Source organism: Ailuropoda melanoleuca, chromosome 8 (assembly GCF_002007445.2).
Source record: "Ailuropoda melanoleuca isolate Jingjing chromosome 8, ASM200744v2, whole genome shotgun sequence".
In the NCBI taxonomy this organism is placed as follows: Eukaryota; Metazoa; Chordata; class Mammalia; order Carnivora; family Ursidae; genus Ailuropoda; species Ailuropoda melanoleuca.
The window spans coordinates 52,812,126-52,838,213 of NC_048225.1; the positions used below are offsets into that span (position 1 = coordinate 52,812,126).

Here is a 26,088-nt window from a genome sequence, read left to right on the forward strand (position 1 = left end):
GTGGAGGGGTCAGTAGAGGCCAGCATGATGAACAGAACTGGAACTGTAGCTCCCCCCACCCCCATGTCCTTTCAGCCTGGATGCCCCCCGCCACAGCAGGCTGTGTGCAGGGGTGGGGGATGGAAAGGTGTGTGCCCCTGACCAATGGCAGTCAGGCAGGGGCTGAGAAGCCCATGGGCAGGAAGTCCCCAGCACGTCTGGGCGATCAGATAACCAGAATCACCGGGGGTAATTGAGGAGAAGGAAAATATATTAACATCCAAGGCAAGCAGCAGCCAAGAGCACGCCCTCCCAGCCTAGATCAGAGCCTCCTCTCCTCGGAAGGGGAGCTTGCAACCCAGGTGGCCAGCAGCCCTTGAGGAGCCCCGGACAGAAGGAAGGAGGAGGAAAAGGGAAGACGGGAGGTCAGTTGGTCCTAAAGATGAAAAAGTTTTTTCTCACAAGTGTCTCTGAGAATCCCAGAATGCCCAAGGTGGTAAACTACTTCCCTCATACAAAATGGGGAGCCTGGCATTCAGGGAGGGGCAGCCGCTTGCCCCAGGCCTGCCTTGACTCTGAGTCCAGGGCTTGGGTTTATGCCTCCATTTATGCCTCCCCTCCCCTCCCCTCCCCTCCCAGTGCAGGGTTTTCAGCCCTAGCTAATGGCTGGGTCTTGATTCTGTACAAGGTAGAGCCGAGTATCATGGAGGGGCCCTCAGGGCTGGGCTTCAGGAATTCTGGGACTTTCTCCTGGCTTCCCTCAACTCTGTTCAGACAGTGGGAAGTCAGGATCCCCCCCCCCCCATCCAATTCAATAGGAGCTATCAGCTATAGTACACACGGAACCAAAAAGATCCCGGTTCAGATATTAGCTCCAACAGTTGCCAGCCCCACCCTTTTGAACCTCAGCTTCCATATCTATGAAATGGGGATACTAACCCCATCTTGGAGGATACAGAAGATTTGATGGGATTGCATTATTCCCATTTGACCGATGAGGAAACTAACACTTGGGGAATTTAAACACCTTGCTCACGATCACACTGCCAAAAATAAAATAGGGCAAAATCAGTATTGGAGCCCAAGGGTGTGTGACTCCTACAAGCTTTCTGTTTCTACTCTAGCTGGGAGCCAGGAGGAGATTTCTGGCTGGAGGACCGCTTATGCAAATGTTTGCAGGCGGGGCCCCTGGGTGGCTCAGTCTTTAAGCGGCTGCATTCGGCTTAGGTCATGATCCCAGAGTCCTGGGATCAGCCAGATGGCGGGCTCCCTGCTCTGTGAGCCTGCTTCTCCCTCTCCGTCTGCCTGCTGCTCCCCTTGCTTGTGTTCTCTTTCTGTCAAATAAATAAAATCTAAAAAAAAAAAAAAAGAAAAGAAAAGAAAAAAGAAAATGCAGGCAACTCATTTAGCATTTCTCTAAGCAGAAAGTTAGACCCAGAGGAGGGTGCATCCCAACTGGACTGAGGCCACCTGGAATGGCTCTGTGGGGCCAGAGTGCCTTGGGGTGGGAGAGCTAAGACACAGTCTTGGTCCCTGGATGCCTCGGTCTCTGGAACAGCCTTGTCCCTCCCGGCCCACTTTCTAGACACCCCACCCAAAGCCCCACTACCTTCCTGCAGCTTTTATAACCCCTAGCCTCCCACAGCTTTTATTGACCCTAATGCTCTGGGGGAGGAGATGGGGTGTCCCAACCTGTGTTCACAGGGACATTCCCATGACTCAATGCAGGAGCATATGTGCATTTGGTGTTGCGTGCTCGGGAGCTGCGTGTGCATTCTCGCCGTGCAAGGAAGCACATCTGTGTGCATGAACTGGCTGGGGGCAGTCATGTGTTTGGCCTCACCTTAAAGATGTAAATGGCCATTTCACTTGTGTCTGTTACTGAATGTGTGTGGGCGTATGGTATGTACAAGTATCTCCTGAGTGGGTTGTGACCATTTGTGGGGTGACATGTCCCAGCCCTGTGTGCAAGGGAGACTGGCTGTCACGTGCAGAGGGGATTTGTTTGGCCGAGAGCTTGCAGTGGGCTCTGTGGGCCCGGAGGTGTGTCTGTACGCGGTGGCACCTGCAGCCAGGCTGGGACAGCCTATGGGTGCCACTCGGGGGGCAGCCGCAAAGAATGGACAAAAGCATATCAGGTGTTTAAGGGACCTGAGACAAGCCCCTTTTCACGAAGTCTATATTTCCCTTCTAATGAACTAGATTATCCTTGGGATTATGCTGGGACTGAGGCCCCTGGAGTTGGAGCAAACAGAAACCATGGAAACCTCAGCACCTGACCCAGCAAGTTAGAAATGGGAGAGCCGGGTGTACCATCAGCCAGAAAGGCCAAGGTGTGTGTGCGGGGAGGGATGGGCACTCACCTAACCAGTCCCACGGAAGCTGCCTCAGAAACACAGCCCTAGCCCCAGGCCGGCTGGCTGCTGGATGGGAAGCACCTCTGTAGTCCCAACTAGTTTCTAAAACCCAGTTCTCCGCTGGTACTCGCCCCCCGCCCCGCGGGGACAGGACGCAAGGTGTCCAGAAAACTCCCCAACCGTCACCCCAGAGGCTGGAACGCCTGCCTTCTTGTGCTCAAGGTTTATGGCGGGCTTCACAGTGCAGCGCGCTGTCGCTCCTTTTCTCCGCAGAAAACTCAGGATGGCGGATCCCTTTTCCAGAACTGGAACCAGAGGATTAGAAAGATGACCGCTCAAAGGACGTCCTGGGACGCCCGCCAACGCAGTCCTCGGGACCCCCAGATGTCTCAAGTAACCGATCTGCAAGAGGAACACCTAGTGATACCCGCCGGGCTCCAGGCTGAGCCCCAAGTGGGACTTGCCTCTGAGCCTTGGCTTCCTCCTCTGTCAAACCAGACTGATTGAGGTTCCTTGCTCGGCTGGCTGCGAGCTTTAGAAACCGGCCCTACCTGGGCCCCACGCACCGCAGGTCCGCAGTAGGCTGGCAGCAGGCATGCTTATTAAATACCAGCTCCAGTTAATAAGTCCCCGCTTTGTAACTCAACAGGCTGCGAAGTCCTCTGTGCCGCTGGCGCCGCGGGTCCGTGGCTCCGCGGGGACCCCGCCCCCGCCCCCCGCGCGCGGACGGAGCCACCCGGTGGGGTTTCGGCGCGCTGACGTGGGCGGATCAAAGCGACTGCCCGCGCCTTATAAAGCAGTTTGGGCGGCCCGCGCCGGAGACCGCGCCGCGCTAGCAGGAGAGCTCCGGCGAGCGGGCGAGCGCAGGCCCCGAGAGCCCCGCGCAGCCCCCTGCAGCCGGAGTCCGCGCTACAGTCAGTCCTCGCGGAGCCCGAGACGACCGCCGTTCGCTGGGATCCCGGGCGTCCTTCTGCGGCCGCTGCGCGAAGAGGGTGCCCTCGCCGCCTGCCCAGCCCGGAGAGCGCTCGGGTCCGCTGGGGGCCGCGCTAGCCGCTCGCCCGCCGGCCCGGACAGCGGGGCACTCAGGGCGCGCCCGTCGAGCGCCCCAGGAGGTGAGCAGTGGCCGCTGGCAGCGCGCGGGTGCTCAGCTGGGACCTGCCAGGGCGGGGGCGTCCGAGTCCGAGGGGGATGGCGGGACCCCGTAGGGTAAGCACATCAAGTCCTCTTCCACACCTCTCCTCTGCGGTTCTCCGAGGAACCCCCTGGAGGAGCGCAGCGGCGGGGGCCTGGCGGGCGCGGACTTTCCCGGCCTGTATGCTGGAGGTGGGATGTGCCGATTGTACGGGCCGCTGCCAGCCTTCCCAGCCCGGTTCCCCCGATTCGACCCTCTCCCTCCCACTCGGCAGGCGAATGAGGTCATGCCCGAGCCATCCCGGGGGTGGGGGACTTGGGTCGTGCGGCCGGGCAAGAGGGTGTGTGTGGCGGGGTGGGAGAGGGTGGCCAGAGGCAGAGAAGCACTGCAGCTCCTACCAAATTGGAGGCGGGGGGCGGACGCCTTGCTTTGAGACCGATTCCCCGAGGCGGCGGGGGAAGGGGAGAACTGAGACTTTGTTTACAGACCTGAGCTCCAGGCTGGGGGGTGGGGAGGAGAAGAGTCCTGTCCCGGGACCGGAGGCACATCTGGAGCCGCCGCGAACATCTGGCTGAGCTCGCGCACGAGCCCCACACCTCCCACCTCCTGGTGCTGAGGTGTCTCCGTGACCCTGAGGGTCCTTAGGCTCCAGAGGGGTGGCAGGAGGTGCCCCGGGTTCTCCCACCCCACCCTTCCCACTTCTAAAACAACCCGTCTCGAGGGTAACCCGGCGCATCGTTCGCAGCAAAGCAGACAGATTTCGCAAGACTGCCGGCTGCGGTCAAAGCCGGGTTGAGGGCCCGGCCTAGCTTCGCGTCGCAGGTAACCTTGAAGCGGTCGTTCGGCGTCACCGGCTCGCAGGGTCGGCTCGGCCAGCTGCGCAGCCTGAGGCTTCAGGCCCGGCCCGTGCCGACCTTGCGCGCCGCGTGGACACCCGGCCCCGAGAGCGGTGCCCGCTCCCGGCCCAGTGCGAGCTCCTCCCGGTAGCGGAGTCTCGGCGTGGCCCCGCCGGCTTGACTCAGAGGGGCGGCCGCCCTAGCGGAGGCGTTTCCGAGGACTTCAGAGCCCAAGGCTTATAACCACCTGTTGGAGCGGATTGCGGCTACCGAGCACCCGGTGCACAGCCCGGGAGGCCACTTCTCTCGCCGGCGGAGTAGCTTGGGCCTTAACCCCAGCGGGGGGAGGAAGGGACAGCTTGTCTTTCGCAGACACTGCGCTTTGACGCGGGCCCACTACGCGCCTGGCCCCAAGGGAGCTTCCGCGCTGGGCCTGAAGCAAGGGGTCGAGCAGTTCGGGGCAGACCGCGGCAAGTGGATGTCTTATAGAACGACCAGCACGGAGAGGGCACTTACTCTACGCCTCATCCCGTCCCCAGACGGGGACACGGGGCCCAGGAAGAGGAGGGGACTTGTCCAAAGTCCCACGGCGCGGGAGGCAGCTGCGGATCCCACCTCGAACCCCGGCGTAGCGCCCCCTGGCGGGCCGGGGGCTCCGGGAGGCGAGTGCGCCCTGACCCGCAGGGCGCAGGCTGAGGGTGACCCAGCAGCCCGTGCCGCTGTACTGGACGCTCTTACACGCGACAGGAGTAATCCGTCAGGACTCAGAGGGCCAGGCCAGGTGCTGCCTCTCCCAGCGACGTCCTGGGGTGGTGGAGGGAGAAGCTCGGGACCACCCGGCCTCTCAGAAAAAGCCTGGAGTAGCTGTAGGCCTGGGTCCCGGTTTGCTGTGACCAGGGCGGCCCCTCCTCTCTCTGGGCGAGTTGGGGGGGGACACAGATCCCCCGCTGCGAGTCCGCACTCTCCTCCGTCCGCGTGCAGTCCCTTCCTCCTCCCCACTCAAAAATGCAGGGCGCCTGGCGGGGGGTGGGGAGAGCCCACATTTCGGGATGGTGTGGGGGCGAAAAGAGACAGTGACTGGAGTTTTGATCGTCTCCCCTCCCTCCATATCCAGCCGATATACTTCTCGTTCTCAGGAGTGTGGCAGACTTTCAGGGCCGTGAGACAAAGGGTTTGGATGCAGGCTGGGCGGGAGGAGGGGGCTGTTACACTGAGAGCCCCGCTGAGACCCCTAGCCTTGGACTCCGCACGTTTGTAGCGAGCTCCTCTGTGTTAGGCGCCTAACGGGAGACTGGGAAGGAGGAAAAAGAAACGTAATTCAGGGTTTTCTCCCTGCCTTCTGGGTTATGCTGCGAGGCTTCAGAAAACAGTGCAGTTTTGAATCTGTGTGTGTGCTTAAGGCACTCACGGACACGCACACACTACACAGGTATTCGTAACAGTGGAAACTCAGGCAGAGAGGGGAGCTCAAAGACCGCAGGCTCCTGGGAGGCTTGAAAGACTTCGGGAGATGTGCGGTCAAGTCCAGTCCCTTGTTTCATAGAAGGGGAAACTGAGCCTGGGCGTGGTGGAGGGCTCGCCCAAACTCGCACAGCCAGATGAGAACGCCCCCTTCCCGCTCAAGCGCCCCCTGTTAGGCGGGCGCCTCCTTTTCCAACTCCCGAGTCCTTTAGAAAGGAATCTCTTTCTTTGTCTCTGCTCCTTCCCGGGGGAGAGAGGCTGGAGAGCTGTGTTTGTCTCCGAGAGAACGTCAGGTGTTGGTAAATTTGGGAGAAGCTGGGAAGAGAGTTAACGAGGTGAGAATGAAGAGAGGGAAGACTTAAAAAAAAAAAAAAAAAAAAAAAAAAAAAAAAAAAAAAAAACCCGAGAGGCGGCCCCNCGACCTGCGGGCGGGCGGGGTAGCGGTTTCTCCGCGGCCCCAGGACGTCCCCTGGCGGCCAGAGGCGGCATCGCGCCGGCCCCGGGATCACTGCTTAGCCTTGGCCAGGCTGTCCCGCCTTGGCTCCGGCCTGGGCACCACCCGACTCTTCAAAGCGGGGGCCGCTAGGCGGGGACTTGGAGACGCGGGACCACTGTACAAAGACTTTTGCCATTTCATTTCTCATCTTCCCTTTCACCGACGCTCAGAGCAAGCCCCCATTTCCTAGCGACTATCAGCGAACTCACAGGACACCTGGGAGTAGAACACTGAGCATGGATCTGACGCTCACTGGATAAACGACGCCGTTCCACATCCCCGGGCCCCAGATTTCTCATCTGTGAGATGGGGGCAGTGATGGTACCTATGTCACAGGGTTCCTGGGAGGAGCAAATGCGATCAATGCAAATGCGATAAACTTCCTTTATAAAAGGCGAATTGTGTCTGAATCCCAGTTCGAATCACGGTTGTGTCCCTAGTTTACAGAGGAGGTAAGCTGAGGCCCAGCGGGGAAAGAGAATTGCCAAGGCCCTCCCTACTGACTAGTAGTTCATGTTTTGGAGATAACGCACATCCTGGGCCGACCATCTGCCCTCGCGCGCGCGCCCGGGCTCGGCCCTGACCCCCTTCCTCCTTTCCTTCCGTCCCTCCCGAGGTCTGTTTGTGCCCGGCTGCTCCCTCTGCCTCGGTCTCTGACCGCCTCTCTCCCTCTGTCTGTCTCTGATCCAGTCGCCCCTTTCCCTGCCCACGGGCAGGCTGGATCCCAGCCTCCGGCCGCGTTAGGTGGACACGCCCTCGGCCGCGCTCGAGCGACACCTAATTTGAGCCAGACGCCTGCCGCGTCCGGGGCCGTGCGGGGCGGGAGGCGACGCCCGCCGCGCGCTCGGCCTCCCCGGCCGGACCCCTCCTTTGTAATTTGAATAAAACGCCCCCCCCCCCGCGGCCCCTGCCCTGCGCGCCGCCTTAACCCGCCGCCTCCGCTCTCCCCGACTGCAGGCGGCGTGCGCGCAGGACGAGCGGCGGTGGCCGTGCGCGCGGCGGGACTTCGGTGCAGCTCCTCGAGGGCGCGACCCCCGAGCGCGCGTGCCGCGCGACCATGAGGGCGCGGCCGCGGGTCTGCGAGGCGCTCCTCTTCGCCCTGGCTCTCCAGACCGGCGTGTGCTACGGCATCAAATGGCTGTAAGTAGGAACCTAGCGTCTACGCAGTCGGGCTGTGGGACAAGCGGCTGGGGGCAGCCGCTAACGTGAAGGGGGCCCCCTGGGGATCGGGTGAGCGTGCCCCGGACCGGGGAGCAGCAGTTGGCTTGGGGGTCGTGGGCAAGTCATCGTTCTTAAGCCTCCTTTTCCTACTCTGTAAAATATTGTCCCGGAGGGTTGTGAGGCCGGAGCGAGACAGGGCGTGGAAAGCGACAGAATTGCCCGCCCGGTCGTGTGCGGCTGAGGGTTGCGCAAGACCTCCACAGGGGCAGATGGAAAAAGACAGTGTGGTCAAGGGGCCCCATCAAGAGGGTCTGTGCCCCTGCACGCGGGCCTGCTCAGTATCATGTTTCCTTGTCAGTCTCCTGACCCTCGCGGAACATCCTCAAACAGTCCTGACCCCTCCACCTGGGTGACCTTGGGGGAAGTGTCACTCAACCTCTGGGAGCCTCAGTGTCCTCTGTCAAAGGAGGGAAGGAGTCTCTTGCTCACTCAGACCAGATGAGAAGCGGCTCGTGAAAGAACTTGGTAAACTGTCAGATGCTGTGCACATGTGAAGGGTATTCCTTTAGATAGAAATTATTAATGGACCGGTAGGTGGGAGAGGGAAGCTCTCTTGCATCCAGCAGAAGGGAGTGCCTGCTCTGTGCAGGGCTGTGGGCGCGCAGGGGGTGGGGGGAGATGAGTAAAACCCAGCCCCTTCCTGGAGGAGCTGCCCTCTGGGCTGGAAGAGATAAGCCCAGGCCGTAAATAACTCCAAGTGCCCTAGGAGTGACCAGGGTGGTGTTGTGGAGGCCCAGATGAGGGGAGACCACCTGGTGGGGGGCACATACTTGGGATCTTGGGGTAATCTGTGAGCGGTGGTGCCCCTAAGTTCGGCCTGAGGAGTCTCTGGGACTTCGGTGGGTAGGGGCAGTGGGGAGGAGGGCACTTCAGGTGGAGGGACTCCCTGAGTGGTGGGGACATCCAGGACAGGAGGAGTCTGGAGTTGGGGGGTGGGGAGGGAGCCATGCAGATAAGACAGGCAGGGACAGATTATGGGGGCTGGGGAGGGCTATGAGGAAGGTTCTTGGATTAGCTGTAAGACAGGGTGATTGTGGCTGGGCCACCAGCAAACAGTCCTGAGGTCACTGGCCCTGCCCCTTCTGGGGCTGAGTTATCGATTAATTGGTGATTCAGGAGAGGGACCCCATCTTTCTTGCATTTCTTGTTTGCAAGGAGAAGCATGGGCCCAGGGGCTCTCTTCAGCTGCTTCTGATTAGTTTTGTGAGACGTCAGCCACCTTCTACTGCCAGTGCCTGGCACTGTGCCAGCTGGTGGGAACCCTGATCAGAGCATCTGAGCCCTCCTCACCCACCACACCATTTTACAGATAAGGGAACTGAGGTCCCAAGCGAGGAATGATTTGCCAAAGAGCCCTAGGAGCACCAGAGGCCAAGAACAAGGCTCGCTCCTAGAGCAGTGTGGGAGACACTGCTATCATTCCCACGCCACAGTAGGGATGCCAAGGCTCTGACAAGTGTGTGGCTTGCACGAACCCCCATGTGGCATGTGGCTGGGGAGGGTCTAAACCCAACATCCATGCCGTGCCCACTGCATAGCCTGGGCTGCTGCAAAAATGGGTACAACTCAGGGTCTGGCTTACAGGAGCGCTCCTTAGGGGAGATGGACGGGTCAAAACGCAAAGTGGACTTTGGGCTGTGTCCTAGGAGAGGAAGTGTGGGAGCCCAGGGTAGGAGCCCTTAGTCTCATCTAAGGGAGGTGACTTTGGGCTGGGCTTCAAAGGGTAGGTAGGATTTCCATGGGCAAGGATGGAATGCAAAGCAGGGATCTCAGCAGGAGGAACAGCAGGGACAAAAGGGGAGAGGCAGGTGAGCGCACTGTGGGGAAACAGAGAAACCAGGAGTTACAGGAGCCCACTCCCAAATCCCCAGACTCTGTTCCAAGAGCTTTAGTCACTTAATTTTGATAATACTCTCATGAGGTAGGTGATATTGTTATCACTAGCATTTCACAAATGAGGAAACTAAAGAACAGAGAGTTTCAGTTACTGGTCCAAGGTCACACAGCTAGTTAATGGTGGCTGTGGGATCAGAACCCAGGCAGGTGGGCTCCAACCACCCAACCCCCTTGATTGTTGTCAAAATTCTTGCTAGAGCCGAAGACATAGGGGGAGACAGGTGTGGAGTTTAAGCATAACAACTGTGTGTGTGTGTGTGTGTGTGTGGCCTTATTACATGCCAAGCACTGCTCTGAGCACTTTAAAAAAAAAAAGGTTTTATTTATTTGAGAGAGAGAGAGAGAGAGAGCACAAATGGAGGGGGAAGGGGAAGAGGGAGAGGAACTCTCCTCCACTGAGCAGGGAGCCCGATGCGGGGCTCTGTCCCAGGACCCTGGGATCGTGACCTGAGCCAAAGGCAGCCGCTTAACCAACTGAGCCCTGCAGTTGCCCCCGTTCTGAGCACTTTATGTAGACTGTTCCATTTGAATCTCCCCACCACCATGGGGGGTGGGTTCTGCTGTCACCCGGTTGAACAGAACAGGAAACAGAGGCACAAGGGGCCTGTAACTCACAGGGTGGCACAGCTCGGAGGCAGCAGAGGCAGGATGTAGAATTTGGGGGTCTGAGTTAGGGGTTTTGCTCCGTGACTTCAGGGTCAAAGAGAGCCACGGGACAGTTGGAACTAGGGAAGTCTACAGTGGGGCAGGGAGGCTGGGGGCTCACCCAGGAGACTCAGCTATCCTGGGGTTGTCCCCGGGGGCCCTGCTGCCCTGGGCTTCGGAAGGGACCTGAAGGTGAAAGGAGCATCTGACACTGAAACTGAAACCAGATGTGGCTCGGTGGCCCAGAACGCCCACTTGCTGGAACCTGGGCCTCAGCCTGAGCTTTGCCACTTTTAGCCACGAGCCACGCCTCAGGCAAATCAATAGCTTCTGCCTCTCTGAAGTCTCAGTTTCTTCATCTCTAAAATGGGAGTGAATGAGCCCTAGCCTGCGATCTGGGAAGCCTGGGTTCTGGCTTGGCTCTGCCTGATTGGCTGTGTACATGTCTAGGCAAGCCCTGACCTTCTCTGGGCCTCGGTGTCCCCACTTGCACAATGTGATGGGGACATTGAGGCCCAGCAAGGGCCCATGACTTGCCCAAGGTCTCTTGTTGGGCAAGCAATGGAGCTGGAGCTGAAGCCTAGGTCTCGGCCCCCTAGCCACTCCCCCGAGAACCCTCCACTCTGAGATGAAAGAGACCTTGGCCACCACCGTGGCATCCTTGGCACAGGCCTTGCTTGTGAACTCTGTTGCCTTCTGTCCTTTCTTCCACCCTCTCCCCCGTGTCCGCATCCCCTGATAAACCAAAATGTTTTCAATTAGGGGTCTGCGGCAGCGGCAGCGAGGTAAGCCAGAGGAGATGTCCAGACGGGAACTCCCCCGCCTCCCGCCCTAATCCTTGATTACCTCCCCAAGGGGGACTTAGTTAGAAATGGTCATTACCACTAATTACCAGATGACCGCATTGCCCTCCTTGGGAGTGGAATCCGCTGCCTCCTGTCTCCAGATCTCCCGGCCTGCAGGCTGCGGCTGGCCGCTCCGTCTGCCCCACTCTCTCCAGCAGCTCCTCGCCCCCCAAGGCTTTCCAGAATGCTTCCCATCTGTCCTCTGCCCTGCTGGCGGTCTGAGCCTCATCTGGGGGAGTCCTCACTGGGGTTTCCCTCGTAGCATCTCTTCTCACCGCCGGCTGGGGAGGTGGAGGCTGGGAGATTTCAGAGCGAGACAGATCAATACACACAGCGGCCCAGGTCCCCAGGCACCAGAAGCACAGAGCACCCCCCCTCTTCGGAGCGAAAGCACATGGCACTCAGGAATTGCCAGCGCTGAGCTCCCTTGGGAAAAGCCTGAGCCTTCATTATCCACTCCTGGGCTGGAACGGGAGCCCAGAGCAAGGACTCAGAAGACAGCCTCGCTGCTTGAGTGCCCACCGCGTGCCTGGTGCTGTGTCAGGGATTTTCTTGAGTATCTCCTATCACCCTTCCCATTGTGGAATGGAGAACTGGTGTGGAGGGGAAGGAAGAAAGTTGGGCAGGAATGAAGGGCCCAGAGGGCTCAGGACAGGCAGAGTATCGGCAGCCCCCAGCCCAGCAGAGAGGGGATCCAGGAAGGAGAGGTCGGGTCTAAGCGAGGATGGCGTCGGGAGGAAACCGGGCATCTGGGCCCCGGAGCGCCTCTGTGTCATCCTCTGTACAAAGGGGGTAGTCATCTCCCAGGCTGACCCCTCTGTGAGCATGGGGTGGGGGTGAAGCGAGGGGCTCTGCCAGCTGGGGAGTGCCGTGCCTGCGTGGGGTAGTGCATCCACGAATGTGGGTAGTATGAGCTGGGTGTGGGGGTCGGGGGGCTGTACCGACCAGGAAACAGGCCAGGGGGATGGCATCTGCTTCTGTGTGGTCACACCTCACCCAGTCTAGGCTGCAGGAATCCAGACCAGAGGTTTCCTGAGGGGTCCTCGGCCTAGACAGGCCTCTGGGGCTCAGAGGGCCAGGGAGGACTGGATGGCTCAGTGTAGGTCAAGAAACCATGTGGAAGGTTTGCATCCAAATACACCAGACATTTCCCTGCTCGTGGTTTGGAGGGTAGAGCCGGGCCAGGAGTAGCAGTGAGGAGAGGCGGCCCGAGATAGCCACGATCGATCTCAGGCTGGGTCGTGCCAACCCGCACTGCACACATCAGGCTGGGCCCACTTGTCCTGGCTCTGCCTTCTCTGCTTTGGAGTCGTGAGTTGGGTGGGGCATATGGCGGAGAGTGAGAGGCAGGGGGAAACTGACTTATTAGGACTTAATGCAGCACCTAGTATCCCTCTTAGCCCCTCCAGGAGCTCTAGGAGTTCCCATTTTGTAGGTGATTCTCAGAGAGGTGAAGCAATTTGCCCAAGATGAACGGCACATAGAGGTCAGAGCTGGAGCTGGAACCCAGGTCTTCTGACTCCGTCTGGTCCAGGATTCACCGAGCAATAAGCAGAAGCAATCCCATGTATGAATGTTACAGATGTTTTATATGCATTATCTTATTGAAGTCTTGCCCTCGCCTTTTGAAGAGGAAATTATTTTATTTTTTTTTTTAAAGATTTTATTTATTTATTTGACAGAGAGACAGCCAGCGAGAGAGGGAACACAAGCAGGGGGAGTGGAAGAGGAAGAAGCAGGCTCATAGCGGAGGAGCCTGATGTGGGGCTCGATCCCACAACGCCGGGATCACGCCCTGAGCCGAAGGCAGACGCTTAACGACTGTGCTACCCAGGCGCCCGGAAATTATCATTTTCTTATAACAGATGAGGGCCATGAGGCCCGGAGAGGTTGGGGAACTTACCCCTGTCACAGGGCTGTGCCCGAAGTCTGAGCTCTTCCCTGGGCCGGCCCACGAGCTGGAACATCTGAGTCATTGCCTTATAAGTGTGGATGGGTCTGTGTAGCCATTAGATTCAAGGCTCCTTGAGGAAAGGATCTGTGTCGCGTTCATTCCCAAATGAGTTCAGGAAGAGTTGGTGCTTCCGCAAGTCGGTCGAGTTCATTTATTCATTTAGGTAGAGGAGCGAGGGGAAAGGTATTCCTGGGCAAAGCTGTGGTGGTAGGGCGGTCCCCGTCAGAGGAGCCCGGAGTCTGGTATGGCCACATGTTAGAGCACACCAGGGACAAGGAGAGGGCTTTGAGGCAGCCTTTGGCCTTGACTAAGTGGGCACAGGTAGGAAAAGACCACCAGGGCAGTGACTGTGGTAGCTTCCCTCCCTGGGCAGCCCTGGGCGGCACACGCGAGGCCCACCGAGTTAGTCCCCCAGGTAATGCTGAGAGGTTGCTGGCCGGGGAGAGGCCAAGTGACTAGCTCAAGGTCACAAGCGAGAATGACAGACCCAGGAGTCTACCCCAGCCTGTGCTGTTCTTTAGCATCGTGCTGCCTCCCTTGGGATCTCAGGTGGGGCGTTGTGGGATCTTGGCCTCACTAGGTCTCAGCCCTGACCCTGGGTGAGGACTGTGGGTTCGCAGAAGCGGGCAGCACTGTGGCTGTGGCTGGGCCGGTCCGAGCCCCCCAAGGCTTCCTCAAGTCTCTGCTGGCTTGCTGAGGGCCAGCTGGCTCTGGGGCCGGGGATGAATCTAGGCAGAACCCTTTAAAGCTGTTGGGGGTCCCTGTGGCCTGTGCTTAGAGGAGGGGCTGCTCCTTGCAGAAGGACCTGGGAGAAACTTGCATCCAGGATGTACCCCTGGTCCTGGAGCCTTGTAATCCCAGTGCCTAGAGCAGGAATCTGGGAAGCTCCTCGGTCCTGTAACATCACCAGGGCTCGTAGAGACCCCCAGGCCAGCAGTTCCCAAAGTATGGATGAGGTCAGCGTTTCTCAGACAAAGGGCTTTGTGCTCAGCCGCCTGCTGAGTTAGACAAAACCAAGCCTGTTGCTTTGCTGTGGGACTTCTCAGGGCCTTTAAAATGTAAATGTACAGCAATTACTCTCCAAGGGGGGAACGGAGTATATCTTGTTCCCCAAATGTGCTTACGCATGGATGCCTTTTCAGAGTGTCTCACTGGAACCCATTCTGGGAAATACAGTTTACAGGTACAGACTGCTGAAGCCCAGAAAAGGACAGTGATTTATCTAAGGGCACACAGCAAGTTCATGGCTAAGTCTAATTTATCACAACATTGAGTGGCTCCTTAATGCTTTAATAAATTCCTTGCATGTGTGTGGGATTTTACAGCCCAATAAATGAATTTCATAATTAAATGAAGGGATGTACGGTAAGCTCCTAACTCGTACTTATATCTAGTAAGTGCTCAGTTAATGGTATGGATTACGATGTGACTGTAAAAATCTAGCACGTCGCGTGGTGTCCAGCACATACAGAGGCTGGGGGTTGACTGAACGTTGAATAAGGAGTCGTAATTCACAGCGATGTGAGAACTAAACAAGGAAGCGGGCCTGGGTGCTTTGTGAGCTGTAAAACTGTTTATTGTTAGGCTAATGACAGTAAAGCTAGGTAGGTCAGGATCCTATATTATGAATGAAGGCCTGGCCCAGAGAGGGACAGTGATGTGCCCAGGGTCACGGGGAGCGGGAGGGGGAGCCATTGCTCTGCCGGGGCAGGGTCCTTGGGTCTTAGTTTCCCAGCTCCTGCCAGCAAAGGCCCCCCCCAGCCCATTGAGGGAAGGCAGTAGGGCAGGTGCAGCGGGGCCCCTCACTCTCTGTCTTTCCTTCCGTTGCTTGCTGCCCTTCGGCGGCGTGCAGGGCGCTGTCCAAGACCCCGGCGGCCCTTGCGCTGAACCAGACGCAGCACTGCAAGCAGCTGGAGGGGCTGGTGTCGGCGCAGGTGCAGCTCTGCCGCAGCAACCTGGAGCTCATGCACACCATCGTGCACGCCGCCCGCGAGGTCATGAAGGCCTGCCGCAGGGCCTTTGCCGACATGCGCTGGAACTGTTCCTCCATCGAGCTTGCCCCCAACTACCTGCTTGACCTGGAGAGAGGTAGGGAGCTGGCGGGGGCTGCCGGGGCCTGCGGAATGCGTGCAGGTGGGGATGGATGAGTTCAGGCCTACACGGACGTGTGTTTGGAGAGGTGGGTGAACTCATGGGCGGACAGATGGATGTTGATGGCTCTGCGACCGGTGGATGAGTGACTAGGGTGGGGGGGTGGAGGGATGCACAGAGGAGAATGCAGGTGTGGATGGACGGATGGATGGCTGAACTCATCGTAGATATGGGAATCCAGGCATGACTCGATGAACGAACGAACACATAGTGAGTGACTATACCAGTGTCGGGGTAGCACACGTGCACATGTACCCCAATGCAGGAAGAAAGGGTGGATGCGACCCGGGAGGCTCTGGGGAGGGGAGGAGGTAACATGAGGACGGGAAGGCCCACCTTCGGGCAGACAGGTGGGCACAGGTCATTCTAGACCGAGGTGACAGCAGGTGCTGCGAGATACACAATGGGAGGTAGGGGATCCACCTTCTGGAACAGGTGGCTTCCGGGGTTTTTGATGGGCAGAAGTGCCCCATGGATCTAACCTCGCCCCTGCACGGTAACAGCTAAGGTTTGTGGAGCAGTGGAGCACTGGACAAAGCTTCCTCCCTTCCCAAATTATCTGAACTCTAGAGCAAGCCTGTGAGGTAGGTATTAGCATTCCCATTCCACAGTTAAGCAGACTGAGGCTTGAGAAGGGGCGGGGACTCGCGTGGACCTAAGGCGAGGACACTCGACAGCAGAGGCACGTTGGGCCCTGGATTGGTTTCCCCAGGCTGCTGTGACAAAGTCCCACAAACAGGGGCTTCAAATAACAAAGCTCTATCGCCCAGTTCTGGAGGCTGGAAGTCTCAAATCAAGGAGCCAGCAGCGCTGGGCTCCCTCCGATGGCCCCAGGGAGGATTCTTCCTTGCCTCTTAACTTTCAGTGGCTGCCAACAGCCTCGTATTCCTTTGCTTGTAGATATATTGCTTCAATCCCTGCCTCTGTCACATGGGGTTCCCCGGCCATGTATCTGTACCCACGATTCCCCCTTCCTGTAAGGATACCAGTCATTGGGGTCAGGCCCACCCTGATCTAGGATGACCTCATCTTAGTTCCATCACACCTGCCAAGACCCTATTTCTAAATAAGGTACCAAGGGTCAGAACTTGACCCTATCTTTTTGGGGGACACGTTTTAACCTACAGCTGGCTCTTTGCACACTCATCTGCCCCTCGGGTCCCGAGTTCTGTGAGGAGTCGCCCCTCACACTCAGTGCAGGGAAGCAGGGGAAGATGAGAATCGTGAGTGTGTGTGAGCAGGGGCGCCTGTGGGTGTGCGGGCTTTGCGGGCCTCTGGAGGCGGGGGCGAGCTTGTGAGTGTCCAAGTCAGCTAAGGTACGCGTGGCAGAATGGGCAAGCGACAGATTAATGGCCCTAGTGCTGTCCTCCACCTGATCGTAGCCCCTGTCCCCTGCCGGCCCCACCGAAGCAGGCAGGGGCTCAGGAGGAGGCCCTCAGGCCTGGGTGAGGTCCTGTCCCCTGGTCACCCGCCCGGGGCTGACCCAGCACCTCCCCGCAGGGACCCGGGAGTCAGCCTTCGTGTATGCGCTGTCGGCGGCCGCCATCAGCCACGCCATCGCCCGGGCCTGCACCTCCGGCGACCTGCCCGGCTGCTCCTGCGGCCCTGTCCCAGGTGAGCCACCCGGGCCCGGGAACCGCTGGGGAGGATGTGCGGACAACCTCAGCTACGGGCTCCTCATGGGGGCCAAGTTTTCCGATGCTCCTATGAAGGTGAAAAAAACAGGATCCCAAGCCAATAAACTGATGCGTCTACACAACAGTGAAGTGGGGAGACAGGTAACCACCCACCCCACCCACCCCAGATGGTTGTGCTTGTGCCAGTCGGCCAGGAAAGGGCCACCAGTATGCCCTGATGGAGGGGGTGGCGGGGGGGATGGGCCCTGATCCACCCATACCGATGTGCTCCCGGGCTCCCCCCGCTGTCCCCTTTCCAGCTGCTTGGGGCTTGCCAGGCTCCTCCTCCTCTAGGGGGTCCACCAGGATTTGAATTGAGAATGTTGGGTGGAGCAGAAGGAACACTGAGCTAGGAGTCAGGAGCTCCAAGTCCCCACCTTGGCTCTGGCACTAAACTGGCTGTGTGACATTGAGCAAGTCACTTCCTCTCTGGCCTCAGTTGTTTGCATCTATAAAATGGGCTGGCTGGGTGCTCTCTAGTCCCCATTGGCCGTGTTCCTCTGGCTCCTCCCGAGGGGCCTCGGGCAAGGCTGGGTGTGGGAGGAGGCGTGGGGAGGACTGTGGGGCAAGAGTCTTAGCCTACAGGGTGGTCCCCTTGGCCCTAACAGGGGTGCCCGCCCAGCTCCAGAGCGCAGTTGGCCCTCAACTCTGTTACTCCCAGTGTCTCATGAATGCCTCACCTCATTCCACAGAAGGTTGGGGTGAACGCATAAGTAAATGAATGGACCTTTTTATTTTTAGGAAATTAAAAAAAACCTTTATGCCAATCTGAGCACCAGGCCCTGTGGTGTTGCCTGATGAGTTTTCTGTCCTGAAGTTCACAAATCCCCCCCGCGAGGAGGGGCTGCTACCCCGCTTACACATGGGGAGGGGTGGGGCCTGAGGGGTGGCAAGTGTCGGGTGCAGATGGCATCTCATGGTTTCCTGCAGCCCCAGCAGGCCCACTGTACAGAGGCAGCAAGGGAGACGGAAAGAGCTTACGTGGCTTGGCCAAGGACTCAGGGTGCGATGGAGCCCAGGTCTGTTGGACTCCAAGTCCAAAGGTTTCCACGTCCTCACCTTTCTCTCTCACTGTTCTCTCATGGAAAAATTCTAGGATGTCCAGGCCATGTTTGGACAGTTGGGAAAACTGAGGCCAAGAGACACCAGGGGCCTGTAGAAGGGCCTGGCCAGGGACCCAGGACTCCTGCCTCCCAACCCTGCTGGCCTGCCCCCATCCTTGGGAAGCCGGCCCCCAGTTCACGAACCCAGCCTCACTCCTACCCATGGCCAGGCCTGAGCCTCATGCTGCCAGGGGCACAGACATCCCCCCACCATGCAGTCCACACAGGCTCCTTAGACTCATTGGGGCTGTCGCTGGGGGGCTGGCCTCCCTGGGGCCATCTGCAAAAGGACCCAGTTTCCCCCTCTTCATCCCCCTGGGCCACAGGGCTCGTGAGGGTTAAATGAAACAACAGATCCAGCGTGTTTCGCACGGGCCCATGGCGGGCATCGGGAAGCTCTGGGCCCCTTCTCACCCGTCTGAGCCGAGGAGCTAAATGTAATTGACTGTCCTGGATGATTCAGAAGTACCTTGATGCCCTTGGGAGGTTGAAGGTGCCCTGCAGGCAGGTTCACCTCATTCCTGTGCTCTTCACAGCTTTGCTGGGCCAATTCCAGACTCTAGAGCCAGTGGACTCCCTCATTCCCCACTTCCTGGCACCGGAGAAGGAGAGGAGCCCTGGGACCTTACCAGCCCCTGCACTAACTCACCGAATGATTTTGGGCAAGTCTCTGCCCTCTCTGTGCCTCAGCTTCCCCATCTTTCTAATGCAGGGGTAGGCCCAGGGGACCCATAAGCCTTGCAGCTCCGCAGAGGGCAGGCGGGAGGGCTGGCCTGGGCCGAGGGATCTGAGTCCTGGGTGCAAAGAAGCAAAGGTTAATTCGCAAAACTGAACTGCCTACAGAAGTCACCTATCTAACGCATGCCCCTCAGTACACCTGGGGAAACTGAGGCCCGAGAAAGCTGATGGGACAGAGTCATTTTGGAAACTGGGGCTAGAGTCTCCCCAAGCCCCAGAGCCCGAGCCTCCCCACTCCACCACAGTCATTAGACTGAGTTTTCAAACCGGTATTGATTTGACTTTTAGAGTTCACAAAGCAACCCTTTCATACGCGTCCTGTCATTGAATCCCTGCGGCCATTCGGCAAGGGTGGCAGCGAGGTGCCTGCCCCGCACAGAGTAGGACAGAGTTGCTGGCCTATGGAGGGGCTTGCTGGGGCTCACGAGGCCGTGGAGGGGAAGGGCCAGCCAGACCAGGGAATGCGCCCCCATGCACTTACCTCCTGCCTCTTTTCCCCCCACCCTCTCTCCCTCCTCATTCTTCCCCTTCCTTCCTTCTCTTTTTTCCCTTTTTCCCAGCCAGCATTTAGTGAGCCCCAGTTTGGTGTAAGAGAAAAGTATGGAGCAATGAAAAGCCATGGCTTTTGGAATTGCCCGCAGACCTGAGTTCAGACCCCGGCTCCGGGATTTTCTAGCTGTGCAACCTTGAGCTTGAGACTTGGCCTCTCAGAGCCTTTGTTTTCTCTTTTGAAAATGGGGAAAGTAATGATACCTCCCAAGAAGGACTGTTATGACGATTAAGCCCTATTATGTATTCGGGGACTTGGCATCTGTTACCCCAGCAAAGGCCACTCCCTTGCTGTCCCTGCCAGCCACCCCCGGCTGGAGAAGGAGCTGAGAACCTCCAACGCTCCCCAGCTTTAGAGCCAAAAGCTCCCTCACTTGAGGCCCAGAGGAGGCGATGACTCCCTGAGAGCACCCGGCATGTGGGTGGCAGGGTCCCCGGGCAGGCTAGGGAGGGGGGTTCGGCCGCCCAGTCCAACGCCCTCCCCTGTCTGCAGGCTCTGCGCGCCTCTCTGGAGGTGAAGTGTAAGTGCCACGGCGTGTCCGGCTCCTGCTCCATCCGCACCTGCTGGAAGGGGCTGCAGGAGCTCCGGGACGTGGCGGCCGACCTCAAGACCCGCTACCTGTCGGCCACTAAGGTGGTGCACCGACCTATGGGCACCCGCAAACACCTGGTGCCCAAGGACCTGGATATCAGGCCTGTGAAGGACTCGGAGCTTGTCTATCTGCAGAGCTCCCCCGACTTCTGCATGAAGAACGAGAAGGTGGGCTCCCATGGGACGCAAGACAGGTAAGGGCCTGCTGCCGGGCACATGGTCTCGCCTCAGCTGGCGTCTGGGGGATGGAGTCCCTGCCCAGTTGAGGGAGGTGGCCCCAGGAGTGCCGAGCAGAAGTGCCAGGGCCCAGGGGCTGCCAGGAGAGCTCCTGGGAGTGGCCGTTGCGTACCTCGCCCAGGCAGGGGACCCTGGGGAGCGGAGGCTGGTGGGAGCCCCCTCCTTCCCCCGGGTGGGGGAGACGGGGAGACACAGTGACCACACTGGGAGGCTGGCTGGGAAAGCAGCTGCCCCGCACAACACGGGTCCTCAAGTCAGTGTTTGTCAAATGAGTGACTGAAGGGTGAGTGTCATGTAACCTGCTGGTGGGACAAATGAGGACGTGAGGCGCAGGGGACAGCAGCCAGCCCACAGCCACGCGGGAAGTCTGCTCAGAGCCGGAGATGGAACCCGGGCAGCTGCTTTTCATAAGGGCAGCAGGAGCGGGAGGCCTGGCTCATGGACAGACAGTGTTCCCATGTCCCCAGCTCACGGGCCCCAGCTCTCTCTCCCCTTGGTCCCCACTTCAAGAGCCGGGGCTGGGGTCTCTACAGCTGGCCCCTTCATGACTGCCAAAGCCGGCTCGGGACAGGAGAAAGAAAGGGAACCGGGGTGACTGCAGACCTACTGTGTGCCAGGCGGGGCTGGTGAGGATTCAGGGCAGCAGTGTTTCCCAGAGACTGTTCTAGGAGAACAGTCCCGAGACGTTACAATAGAAACAGCTCTGCAATCAAATGTGATTGGGAAATTCTCTTTGGCGATTTGCAAAGCACGAGAACATTTTAAAGGCTCGGAGGGATCCCACAGTAAAGGATCTGCCTAAGCCAACGTTTCCCAGAGGTGTTTGGCTGTGGAACTCTTTTATTAAGGGGCCCCTAATAGCATTCCACAAAACTAGTGTTCTGCGGGGTTAAAAGAATATTGAACCAGAGCGAGGGTGTCTGAGAACGGGTCTGGCACATAGTTGGTACCCCGCCAGCATTTGCTTCCTCTTCAGCCCACGTTCCTGTCTCCCAGAGAGGGGGGCTGGTGTGGGGGGCTCCCTCTTCACAGGCCGGGGCAGCAGGCTCGGTGAGGAGGCCCTGGCTCCCATCTGGAGGCCAGATTGAGGGGGGTCGGGTGGAGTGAAGATGGAACCAGGTCGGGCCAGGGAGACAGGAAGGGGTGAGAGTCTGGTCTGAGGCAGCCAGGGCGGGTGTGATGAGGATGGGGTGGGGGCAGAAGGATTCTAGAACCCAGAGAGGCTGGGGAAAGCCCAGAGCACGCAGAGGGCCTCCCCGGATCCATGGGGGGATGTGTGCACGTGCGCGTGTGAGGGAAGGATCGTTCCCACTGCGGTGCTGCAGTTTCCTAGCTGTGGGGCCTTGAGCAAATGCCTGCACTTGCGAGGCTCAGCCTCGTCTATGCAATGCAGAGGGTACTGCGCCTCCAAGGGGTGGCCAGCAAGTGCCCGTTACCCTTCCTGGGCAGCTTTTCTGTGCTACGCAGCGTCAGTCCCATGGGAAGGCTCATTAATGGTGCTCTCCCCTCCCCCCACCCCGGCTGCCAGGCCTCTGCTTTCCCAGGAGCCCCCACTCTGCTTGCCCCTGAACCACTGACGAGGAGGCCTCATCCCTCAGCACCGGCTGCCTCCCATGCTTTCTCTGAATGCCTCCCCCCCACTTGCCACCAGGTTTCTTGCCATGCTCGGCTGTCAGCCATTCCTCTGAAGATGGGCTTTTGCAGACATCTGTGTGGGTCAGCTTTTTCTGCAGTCACAAACAGCTCCAAAATCTCAGTAGCTTACAACCAGAGACACTTTCCCATCTATTTATGACACGAGGCTCTGGCGGGCATAGGGAAGGGGGAGAAACGATTGGTTAGATTATGGCAGAGGAAAGCCCAAGGTGAGGGGAGTCCTGAGGTGCCCTGACCCAGCCTGGACATCAAGGAAGGCTTCCTGGAGGAGGGGGAAATGTGAGCTTTACTAGGTGAGGGCAGTTGGGAGTACAAGGGGTTGGAGGTAAATGAGTTTTCGTTAACTGTAAGAAGAGTGTGCACGGGTGGCAGCTCTCTAGAGGCTGGCCCCCTAGCTGGGGACAGTGCCCTGCGGCCCTCCTCACATCCAGCTTGGTGAACTGAGGCCTCAGCAGCAGTCAGCATTCCAAGCCCCAACCCACTTGTCATGTTTCTTTCTGTGGCCCCTGCACTGATGAAACCTGCCCTGGGCCCCGGGATCTTTCTCCAAGCCCCACTCTCCTCAGCCCTAACCCCCACTCCCCGCCCCCCTCGGCGCCACTGCAGACCTTGTCTGGTCCTGGGGTTGGAGGCCAGGTTTCAAACACTGCATGTCAGGGATCTAGAAATCAAAATGAAAAACTCTTCCCTCTTCCTACCACCCTTTCCTGGAGGAGTTGTCCAGAGACCTCCAGGATAAGGCTGAGGGGCATGAACGGTGTTGAGTGACTAAGCAAAGTCCCCTCTGTTAAGCGGCTTGCCTTGAGTTGCATGCCCAGGAAGTGGCAGCGCTGGGGTTTGAACCCAGGTCTGTCTGATTCTAGGACGTGTTTTTCCTGCTGTTCCTTTCTGCCTGCAACTGTTGGCAGCCCCTACCTGCAGGCCACCTTTGCCTCCTGACTCTCCTTCCCTGCGCCTCCTCCTTCCGGCCCCATGGCCTCCTCCCAGCCCAGGTCTTGGCCTCTCTTTCTCTGGCCTCCCTACTTCCAGCACTACCCCTTCCATCTGTTCTCACCTCTTAGATTAGGTCCAGTTCTTTGCCTTTGCCCAGGCTGTTTGTTTTCTTTGCCCCCAACACCCTTTCCCTCCTCTCCATCTTAGATTTCTGCTTGTCTTTCGTGACATGGCCCAGATAACCCTCCTCCAGGAAGTCTTCCCGAACTCTCACAGACCCCATGCTCACACTGTGGGACTCTGGGCAGGCTCCCTCTCCGTTCTGTGGCTTAGTTTCCCCATCAGGAAGTACGAGGGCTGAACTTAGTCATCTCTAGAACTTACCCATCTCGGACATTCTGGGATTCCCGGGACAACATGGCTGTGGGGACCCAGCTGCCTCCCATAACAACATCCCTGCTAGCCTGAGCCCAGCTAGAGGAACTGCCAACCTGCAGCTGGATATTTGGGGTCTGAGGGACCTTCAGTGTCTTCTCCCACAGGAGTGTGATTCGGAAAGAAATGCAGCCCCTGGAAGGCTCTGGGTTCTCTGCCTTTTGGGTAGGGAGAGCGTGTGCTAGACTTGGTTTCAGGAGCCCTGAGCTTAAGCCCTGCTTGCCCACAGACTCCTGTGAGACCTTGAACAGGCCTGTGCCATTTGCCGAGCCCATTGCCATCTGTACAATGGGCATAATAATTCCACTGACCCAAGGATTCCGCGTGCCTCCTAGAAGATAAAATACTGGAGGGAAACGCCTGGCACACAGGGCCAAATGGTTGACAGAGGCTCGCTCTTAACGAAGTGTGCCACCTACTCACTTTGCCTCGCGTCTAGTGCTGTTTCGTCTGTTCCAGAATTATCCCGGGATGCTCAATGTAGAAACGATCTTTACATTTGTTACGATATAATTCAAGATAGGATATGAAGACAGGGTCATTAGAGTGGTTCGAGGCTCCTTCCACTATTTAGAAGTAGAAGGAATAGAAAAAAAGACACCTCCAAGAAAACAAAACACTGCCTTCATTTGGACACATGCCTAGTAGAAATCCAGGGGAAAGGGATTAGTACCCTCAGGGAAAGGGATTATTTACAATTCCCCAAAGACCAAGACCCCTTCCTAGAGATGCTGAGCGGCAGCCCCGGGCAGTGGGAGGCTGCGGGACCCTGGTGGGCGGGCGCGCTCTCTGACCGCCCCTTGCCACCCCCACCCCCCAGGCAGTGCAACAAGACGTCCCACGGCAGTGACAGCTGTGACCTCATGTGCTGCGGCCGTGGCTACAACCCCTACACGGACCGTGTGGTCGAGCGCTGCCACTGCAAGTATCACTGGTGCTGCTACGTCACGTGCCGCCGCTGCGAGCGCACGGTGGAGCGCTACGTCTGCAAGTGACGGTCGCCCGGACGCCCGCGCCGGGGACCCTCGGAGCCCCGACCCCCCACCAGGGCCCGGACACACCCCGCCCATGATGGTCGCTTGGGGATCCCAGATGCCGGCCGTGCGAGGTGGCTTGTGCTTTGCCTCCACGTGGAAAGCGCGGGGGACAGAAGGCCTGGCCACCCTGGAAGGAGGGCCGGGACATCAAAGGAAACCGACAAGATTAAAAATAACCTGGCAGCCGGAGCCCAGGAGTGCCCACTCGCGCCTTGCAGGCCTCTCTAAGAAGCCAAGGGGCATGGGGTTGGCAGGACTGCTACGGACTTGACCTTTCACAGCCAGAGACACCAACCTCCCGGGAAGGGGGGAGGGGTCTGCCTGCCCTCATCAGAATGTTCTGCAGGCCTAACCCTTGAGACCCCCACGGCTGCCCCCAGGGTCTGAGCCTGCTGGGCCCACCACATGGAACCACTAGCTTGGGTTGTAAATTTTTGTTGTTGTTTTGTTTTGTTTTGTTTTGTTTCTTCCTCTGGGATGTGGGAGCTACAGAAATATTTATAAAACATAGCTTTTTCTTTGGGGTGGCTTGCCTCAATTCCTCTTTATATATTATATATATATATAAATAAATATATATAATGATCTCTATTTTAAACAAGCTTTTTAAACAGCTGTATGAAATAAATGGTGAGAGAACCCCAGCCCGCCCCTGCAGTCTGTGGCCTCCTCAAGTGAACTCAGAAGTTCCCTGGGGCCAGGCCGGGTGAACTCTCTNCCCCCCGCCGGCTCCGGCCCTGATCTCCCCGTAAGATCTCTTGGTCAAGGGCGAGGACAGACGTCTTGAAACATAAACCCAGCTGGCAGATTCTTTGTTCCTCAGGGACACACACACAGAGGCGGGCGCACTTAGTCTGGCTAAGCCAGCTTCCACAGCAAGCCTACCCGCGGGAGCTGGGGACACAGACCACAGGAAGGTAGTGGCAGACTCAGCCTCCTGCTAGCCTGTGTGACCGTGGGGGAGGCTTCCCCCACCCTGGGCCTCGGTTTCCCCATTTGTAAGGGGGGGTGGCAGAGATTAAGGTTGGTGGTTGGGAAGGCCCCGCCCCCACCTCTGCCTGGGCCAGGCTAGCTGCCCTGGGTGTGGTGAGAAGCGCTCAGATCCCTGTTCCGTGTCAAAGGTGGAGCCATCAGGATTTGCTGTCTTTATGGCTGCAGGGTGTGGGGCAAGGAGGGTCAAGAAGGTCACAGGCGTTTGGCTGGGATACCTTGAAGCCCTGGGATGGGGAAGGAGAGTGGGCTGGCGCTCAGACTTGGCCACGTGGGGATTGTGAGGTCGATTCGGTCCCGAGTGGCACTGGTGGGGAGAGGCTGAGATGCACATTTAGGCATCATCACCAAGGGGGGTGGGTGGGTAGAAAAGCGAAGAGGACCGAGGCCTGGGCCTGGGGCATCTTCACTTCGGAGGTCAGGGAGATGGAGGGGGAAAGAGGCAAAGGCGCTGAGAAGTAGCAGCCAGGGAGATGCGAGGGCCTTAGTGTGGCCAGCGCGGCCGCCTCTGAGCTTCGGCTTCCTCTCCTGGCACGTGGGTGGCACTGATGGGGAGGTGGCACTCGGTAGGTCCCCCTAAATAGAAGCAGTTTGTAATCACACGTCCTCTGGCCGTGGGGTGACCCCATAAATCCAAGGATGTAAGAGAAGGGCGTAACCTGAATTTCCGTGTGTCCGGGAGGAGACGCGAACGCAGGGGTGGCCTCTCCGCAGCCCGGAGCTAGCTAAGGCACCCCCTGGAGGGGCTGGGGCAGAGCAGGGCCTCAGAGCCCAGGCAGGATTTGGAGAAGTGAAGCAGGCACCTGGGGGTGGGACATCATGGACATCCTCCCACCCCCACCAGAGGCTGGACCGATCACTGAGGGGAAGACAGAGGGCTGTGTGGCCACCCTCCAAGTCCCTGCCTGGGAGCTCGCCCCCGGGTGGCCAGAGTCACAGAATCACAGGCTGGAAGGAACCTCAAGATAAGTCTTCTGGTCTCTCAATCTGTTTTGCGGATGAGGAAATTCCGAGATGGGAAGGGCCTTTCCTGTGGTTACAGAGCTGATAAGGCTGCTGGTGGGGTTGCGGGCCATCCCAGGGGCTGGCGCGAGCATCTCTGCAGAAAACTCGGTCTGCACCGAACAAGCCCCTGGAGTGTGCTGTCTTCTGGGCCCAGGGCTACCCCT

General features: G+C 58.4%; 1 protein-coding gene across 2 annotated transcripts; it reads left to right on the forward strand.

Annotated features, from left to right (window-relative positions):
• Positions 1-3,313: 3,313 nt before the first annotated feature.
• WNT11 (Wnt family member 11) lies at positions 3,314-24,443 on the forward strand. 2 transcript variants are annotated; one of them, XM_034666311.1, is made up of 6 exons: positions 3,314-3,448; positions 7,219-7,401; positions 14,675-14,910; positions 16,474-16,751; positions 19,533-19,825; positions 23,713-24,443. In XM_034666311.1, exons 2-6 carry the CDS (start codon positions 7,319-7,321, stop codon positions 23,885-23,887), a joined length of 1,065 nt encoding a protein of 354 aa, XP_034522202.1. In that variant the 5' UTR covers positions 3,314-3,448; positions 7,219-7,318; the 3' UTR covers positions 23,888-24,443. The 2 variants fall into 2 exon arrangements, with proteins under 2 accessions (XP_034522202.1, XP_034522203.1); XM_034666312.1 differs by lacking the exon at positions 3,314-3,448 and adding an exon at positions 6,695-6,713.
• Positions 24,444-26,088: the final 1,645 nt, after the last annotated feature.

Excerpts from the sequence above, each read along its gene's own strand:
- WNT11 (XM_034666311.1), top strand. The coding sequence starts at position 7,319 with ATGAGGGCGCGGCCGCGGGTCTGCGAGGCGCTCCTCTTCGCCCTGGCT. Across the intron at positions 7,402-14,674 it reads TGCTACGGCATCAAATGGCT|GGCGCTGTCCAAGACCCCGG; the intron begins GTAAGTAGGAAC and ends GGCGGCGTGCAG. Across the intron at positions 16,752-19,532 it reads ACAGTGAAGTGGGGAGACAG|GCTCTGCGCGCCTCTCTGGA; the intron begins GTAACCACCCAC and ends CCCTGTCTGCAG.